This window comes from Octopus bimaculoides, chromosome Z, assembly GCF_046866305.1.
Source record: "Octopus bimaculoides isolate indiv1 chromosome Z, ASM4686630v1, whole genome shotgun sequence".
In the NCBI taxonomy this organism is placed as follows: domain Eukaryota; kingdom Metazoa; phylum Mollusca; class Cephalopoda; order Octopoda; family Octopodidae; genus Octopus; species Octopus bimaculoides.
In genome coordinates this window covers 30,103,930-30,110,708 of record NC_142944.1, presented here as the reverse complement: position 1 = coordinate 30,110,708, position 6,779 = coordinate 30,103,930, and the positions used below count along the sequence as shown (strand labels likewise).

At 35.0% G+C, this 6,779-nt stretch overlaps 1 protein-coding gene across 50 annotated transcripts in view; it reads left to right on the top strand.

Moving 5' to 3' along the window:
• The window catches only part of LOC106882306 (C-Jun-amino-terminal kinase-interacting protein 4), a 249,052-nt gene that overhangs the window by 180,283 nt on the left and 61,990 nt on the right, over window positions 1-6,779 (top strand). For 26 of the 50 annotated variants that reach the window (XM_089365071.1, XM_089365059.1, XM_089365051.1 and 23 more), the window contains 3 exons: window positions 961-1,140; window positions 3,785-4,010; window positions 5,258-5,416. In XM_089365071.1, coding sequence (XP_089221197.1) covers window positions 961-1,140; window positions 3,785-4,010; window positions 5,258-5,416 — 565 coding nt within the window. Of the gene's footprint in view, window positions 1-960; window positions 1,141-3,784; window positions 4,011-5,257; window positions 5,447-6,779 lie in introns of all 50 variants that reach the window. The other 24 variants (XM_089365053.1, XM_089365048.1, XM_089365072.1 and 21 more) reach the window with 1 other exon arrangement.

Sequence of the window (6,779 nt, the reverse complement as noted above, 5' to 3'; positions counted from 1 at the left end):
CCCACATCGCTTGACAACCAATGCTGGTGTGTTTACGTCCCCGTTACTTAGCGGTTCGGCAAAAGAGATCGATAGAATAAGTACTAGGCTTCCAAAGAATAAGTCCTAGGGTCGATTTGCTCAACTAAAGGCGGTGCTCCAGCATGGCTGCAGTCAAATGACTGAAACAAGTAAAAGAGTAAAGAGTATATATATATATATATTGATGCAGCATGACCACTGTGGTTACAGTGTTTGTGTTTTGACCATGTGCTTCCAGATTCAGTGACACTGAGAATCATTTTGGGCAAATGCCTTCTGGTGATTAAAGTATTCATCATCATCATCATCATTTAAAGTCTATATTCCATGCTAGGTCCAATAGGTCTAGGAATTTTATCATGCTCCCGTGTCTACAACTGTATGTCCTTCTTAACACCAACTACTTTACAGTGCTGCTTTTTATATTCCACTGGTATGTATGTGAGATCACCATGCAGCTTGCAAAACTATGAACCATGAGAGAGGCAGCAGTATGTTAGGAGTTGAGGGTTGTACACCTCTATTCACATATATATATGAATAGCAATATTATTCTCTATTCATATTCATCTATTATACTTTATACTACATTAAATGTGCAGCATATTGTTATTATATTCAGTGATTATACAGAATTCCTTATACCATAAATTAACTAGAAAATATCACATAGTTTGTTATATTGACTGATTGATCGATAGAGAGTATCTTTAGTATATCTCCCAAGGATACTTTAGCGAGATACATGCAGGAGTGCTAAAAATATTTTTAGTAAATCTTTCTTACCTTGTGATGAACAGATCCATTGAACCCATACCAATATGGAAAAGTGAGTATAAAAATGATGGTGATATTATGTGCAAATATGTGTATGTCCATACTCTATCTAATTTTCCTCAATTCATGTCTTCTTATTTCTATCTGTTTTTTTTTCTACAGTTTCAGCAATCTGTTTAACACCTCCAATAAGCCTAGCAAGAAACCACTGCCAGTCGCTACCGTACGATACAATGCTCCAACCACCCATGTCCAACCAGTCGGAGACCCCAACAAAAAGCAACGTAGCAAGTACAACTTGGGAGAAAAAGCAAAAGCCTATGAATTTTTACAAGATGAAGGGTAAGTAGACTTCCAGGATTCATGTTTGGTCAATTTCTCTCTCTCTCTTCCCATAATTCATTCAGTGTGTTCACAAGATGTTGATGTTTAGCCTCCTCATCATCCAGCTGTGATGAGTCATTCCAGGTGTAACCATCCCATCATTCATTTTCCTATGTGCAAGGAACCCAGGACCAGATAATTCAATGAGTCCATTTTTTTGAAAGACAATGAGGTACAGTTTGAAAGATGTTTGGACTGCTATTTCTCACAGGTTGATCAGCCATTTTGAGGCTTCCTTTTTGGTTCATTCTTGTTATGTTTATGTAAGGTAGCATACAGCAAGAAATATAAAATCCAGAAATTTTAAGAATCTGGTTAGTTGGACATGAGAAATAAAAAGGCATTATTATCATTGCCATCATCATCATCATCATCATCATCATCATCATCATCATTTTACATCCATGTTCCCTGTTGGTGTGGGTTAGACAGTTTGCCAGGGTCTGATAGTTCCAAGGACTGCACTATGTTCCAGTGTCTGCTTTACTATGGTTTCCATGGCTGGGGCCCCCTTCCTAATGTCAACCACTTTTACAACTGAGTGAGTTGTAATTAGTAATGGAAATTAATATAATGGAAATGTAATTGTGGTAGTGACTCAGCAGAGTTGTCAGAGAGCAAAACCAAATGTTTTGTGGTATTCTGGATCTCTACAGTTCAAATCCTGTCAAAGTCAACATTGCCTCTCATCCTTTTTTGGTTGATGAATAAAAGATCAGCCAGGTATTAGAGTAGATTCTTCTTTCTTCCCTCTTTCTCTCCTCCTCCTGTTTTCACTCACTCTGTCAACTTTGGCCATAACCTACTCAATATTTTTGTGTAAAGAAAATACCATTAGGAAATTACCTTTGTATTCTCCCACAGGAGAAGCACAAAAGCACAGAAATTGTCAGTGGTTGTTCATTGACATGATGGTGCAATGAATATAAATGTAATTGCCATATGGAAAAACAGGCTTAGACCTTTTGTCAAAGAGGAAAGGATTTATTTAAATAACCATTGTAGATATGGTTCCATAATGGACTTAATATATATAACAAAATGTCTATCATTTCATTGTCAGCTGAAATCTAAATAAGTTTCTATATGGCTTTGTAATTAAGAAGTTTACTTCTCAATAAGGCCCTTTCCAACCATATTCCATTGCACTGCATGACACTTTGAGCAAGTTTCTTTTACTGTTGTCCTGGGCCAAGAAACACTCTGTGAGGAATTTGGTAAACAGAAACTTTGTTGTGTGTATATACATGTGTGTGTGTGTTTGTATGACGCAACCTATAATGCATTATAACTATGGAATAGTGATGTCACTATTTGTGACTGGGCTGCAACTACTGATAATTGTTGATATATTCTGTTAACAAATTCATTTTTAATTCCTCTTGAATAAAAAATCCCTTGCTTGATAAAAGAGGTAAGTGTTAGCAACAAGAAGGGAATCCTGCTTCAGCTACACACTGTCTCAGCTATGCTAGCAAGTAAAAGCAGATTTTAGATAAAACAATGAATGTAAAAACAAAATTAAAAGATCTGTGTGCTATTTCCTATAATAATGAGAACTGTAGTTGGTACATACTGTTATATATCAGGTATATCATTATAAAACTGAGGATGTCCCAGTTGATTAGACCAAACTGCAAACTCCTATTGGCAGAGACTTGCAAACTAATGTCTTTAGTGGAACACAGAAGGTCAGTGATAGAGGCAAACTGGTGCCAAGCAATTACTAGGAACCTCCTGACACTGTAACCTGCACTGGAATGGTTTCAGATTAGCTATTAGAATAATTAAAAATGCCAGTACTGTTACTTTGGCATTTTATCTCTATCTGCTCCAAACTATGTCTCTTATTGGTTAATTCTCTGATTGTCTTCAGGTTATGTATTTTTACATGCATGGATGTGCACCACATGCACACACATGTATGCACACACATTGTGTACTCAACATGGAGGCATTGGATAACACTTAATCATTAAAGCTGATGAGTTTTAATGATGAAGCGCCAGTTGTGTTTTTAAATTCTGGTTGAAAAACTGCTGATCCCTTTCATCAAGATCGTCAGGTGCAAAGAAACTAACAGTAACAAAAATCCTATTAGAAAATATATATATATTAATTTAAAAGTATAGTGTAAGGCAGGGAAATAAAATGAAACAGGATCTATCCTACCACAGAAGTTAAATGAAGCAGCCATCATTTGTCATGTTATCATGCTACTGATTGCTATATATGATCCCAGTTTTTGGTAGTACAATTACCCCACAAGGAATAGATGCATGATTCAACTTCCATGGTTGAATGCTTTGTTTTATTGTTTTAGACTGTATTTGTAAATTCACACACATCCAAATTATGGTTCAGTTTAAAACCTTTTTCTTTTTTCTAAAACAGGGATCTTAATTTAGAATAATGGAAATTTGTGTTATGTATAAGGTTGTTTATCTAAGACTCGCTTAAGGAAATATTTGTAGGAATAGAGTCTCAGAAGACAGTCTAAGGAAGTGAAACAGTTAGATGAAAGTAAACAGTCTGGTAAAATTATATACTTTATATGGTTCTTGTGAATTTTTTAATATATTTCTGCAATTTTATTTGACAGAGTTTCAGAGAAAACCAAGAAGGAGAAAGAGAGGGAACGATGGGAACAATACAAACAAGTCAGGGTTCATGTTAAGAAAGATGATGGAAGAATGCATGCATACGGATGGAGTCTTCCAGCTAAATCCCAACCAACAATTCCCCGTGAAATACACAACAAAAGCCATGTACCTGTCCCTGTACCAATATATTGCAGACCATTATTAGAGAAAGAACCAGGCTTGAAGGTAAGAGCATTAAAAAAAAAAAAAATTATTTCAGTTACAATTAGACTGTTAGAGGCTGAAGCATTTATTTCCTATATGTTTTGTTTTACTTTTAAATAATCTGATGCACTCACTCTTATGCATACATATATACATTCATATATATATATATATATATATATATATATATATATATATATATATTGAAAAGGTTAAGTGGTTTCACAAGTAAATTTATATGAAGGAGAAAAAAAAAAAAGAGAATATTTTGAGAACTTTATCATGAATAACAGAAAGAAAGCGTTTGAATTTTTATCTAAGTATGCTTCTGGTTTCAGTTGCTTTAAGAAAGAATTTAGTCATGTTGTATGAGAAAGGAAAATAAATTGAAATAGATTAAATTATTCTTTCATATGTTTTTCTTAGAAAATTCATATGGTGCTGGTATATTCATTAACTGTAAATATATATAATCTTGACATAAAATAATCCACTCAATTGTCTGAATCCTACTTTTCTACTACTTTTTTATACATTTATGTTATAGGTTTACATTTTCAAAATGAGAGTGGGAAAAAAAAATCCCTTCCTAAATGTTAATGATAGGAAGAGCATCCGGCTGCAAAATAATGTTGCAACAAGTCTTTGTCCAGCCTAGGCTAACATGAAAAAAATTTTTTTTTAAACTGCATGTCAGATGGATAAATGAATAAATAAACAAGTGTGTGTATGTGTGAAGTTTGTTGTTTTTTTGATCAGGTCTTATTGAGTAGACCCATGATCAAAGTATTCTAGTCATGATCATCCTGTCCTTCTCTTGTGTTTTACATATCAAACCCTACATTATCCAATGTACCATCTTTTTATTTTTAACATGATGGTGACATAATTCAAAGGTGATTTTGCTGCTATTTCTCCTGATCACTTGAAGACATTCTAGTCAATTTTGTTTTGTAGATTGTTATTGATGATAGTGATAATGATGATGTGGTACAAGGTGCTCAATTGGCCCTTACCTTATTTGAACATAAGAGATAAGACATCTGTATGTGAAGTTCACTACTTAATAAAGGGCACTTGACTTAAAGTTTCGAGGTGCGAGATTGTAACCATGACTGATCACTTAATGTAAGGTCCAGAAATGTATGGTTTTATAAGTTTAGTCCTACAAACTTCTAGTCCATACTTCAACAATATTTTTCTTTTCAGTGAGTGAATGACACTCATATCACAGTATATCACGATTATTATTGTTTCTTCATTTGTAGATATGGTGTGCTGCTGGTGTAAATTTGACAGGTGGCAGGACAAAAGATGGCGGTTCCATTGTTGGAGCCAGTGTTTTCTACTCTAACCCACCATCTGAAGAACTAGAAAAAAAGAAAGAAACCAAAGATGAGATCGAAAAGTTAAATGAAGAACTCAAGGTTTGTGCCTATGATTTGGAATGTTGCTTGGTATGTTTTTTTTTTTTTAATTGATTACCATTAGAATTATTTATTCATGTTTTAGCAAAATCTTTTATCTGTTATTTATGAAGATTAGTGATTGTGATTGTTTACTGAAGTCAGTTACAAACATGTAGTGAAATTAGTGTTAACATATTTAATATAGAGAGCATTAGGAAAACTACTAAGGGAGAATAAACTTGTATTTTCACACACACATAAACACACATGTATTTAAAAAAATATATTTAATGTAGATAGATTACAGGTAGTAATGCTTTTGTTGTAGAAAATAATCATCATCATCATTTAACATCTGCTTTCCACGCTAGCATGGGTTGGACGATTTGACTGAGGACTGGCGAACCAGATGGCTGCACCAGGCTCAAATCTGATCTGGCAGAGTTTCTACAGCTGGATGCCCTTCCTAACACCAATCACTCTGAGAGTGTAGTGGGTGCTTTTATGTGCCACCGGCACGAGGGCCAGTCATGCGGTACTGGCAATGACCTTGCTCGAATGATTTTCTAACGTGCCACCGGCACAAGTGCCAGTAGGCGACGCTGGTAACGATCACACTCAAATGGTGCTATTTCTCACGGAAGCCAGACAGCTGCTCTGGCAATGATCACGCTCGGACGGTGCTGTTAGTGCTCCACTGGCACAGGTGCCGGTCATCGAATATGGTTCATCCAATATAGTTCAATTACGATTTTGATTTCACTTGCCCCTACAGGTCTTTGCAAGTAGAGTTTAGTGTCCAATGAAGGAGAGGTTGGCATGGGTACCATTCGTCGAATTTGGTTCGATTTCGATTTCAATTCACTTGCCTCAACAGGTCTTCACCAGCAGAGTTTAGTGTCCAATGAAGTAAAGATACGAATAAGTGAGCTGGCTACACTTCTAGCAGAGGCCACAGATTATGCACTCACTTGGCTTGCCGGGTCTTCTCACGTACTGCATATTTCCAAAGGTCCCGGTCACTAGTAGAAAATAATAACAATGCATGTCTATTGCTTCATACACATACACATTATGAGAGATAAACATGAAGCATAAATTTAGTATTTCTTTATTTCATGTTACCTATGTTTCTGTGTTTAATGACCAATGATATCATATTATAAATGTGAATTATAATTTAATTTACAAAGAGCATTTAACCATACCAAACATTATAGAACCCTATGGGATCATGCAGCAGAAGGATTTTAACATGATTATTGTTAAGAGCTGCAACCTAAATGGTAATTCTATTGCACACCTATTTCCAGTGTATATATATATATATGTGTGTGTGTAGATATATACATTGGAAAATGGATGTTAAATGATGATGATG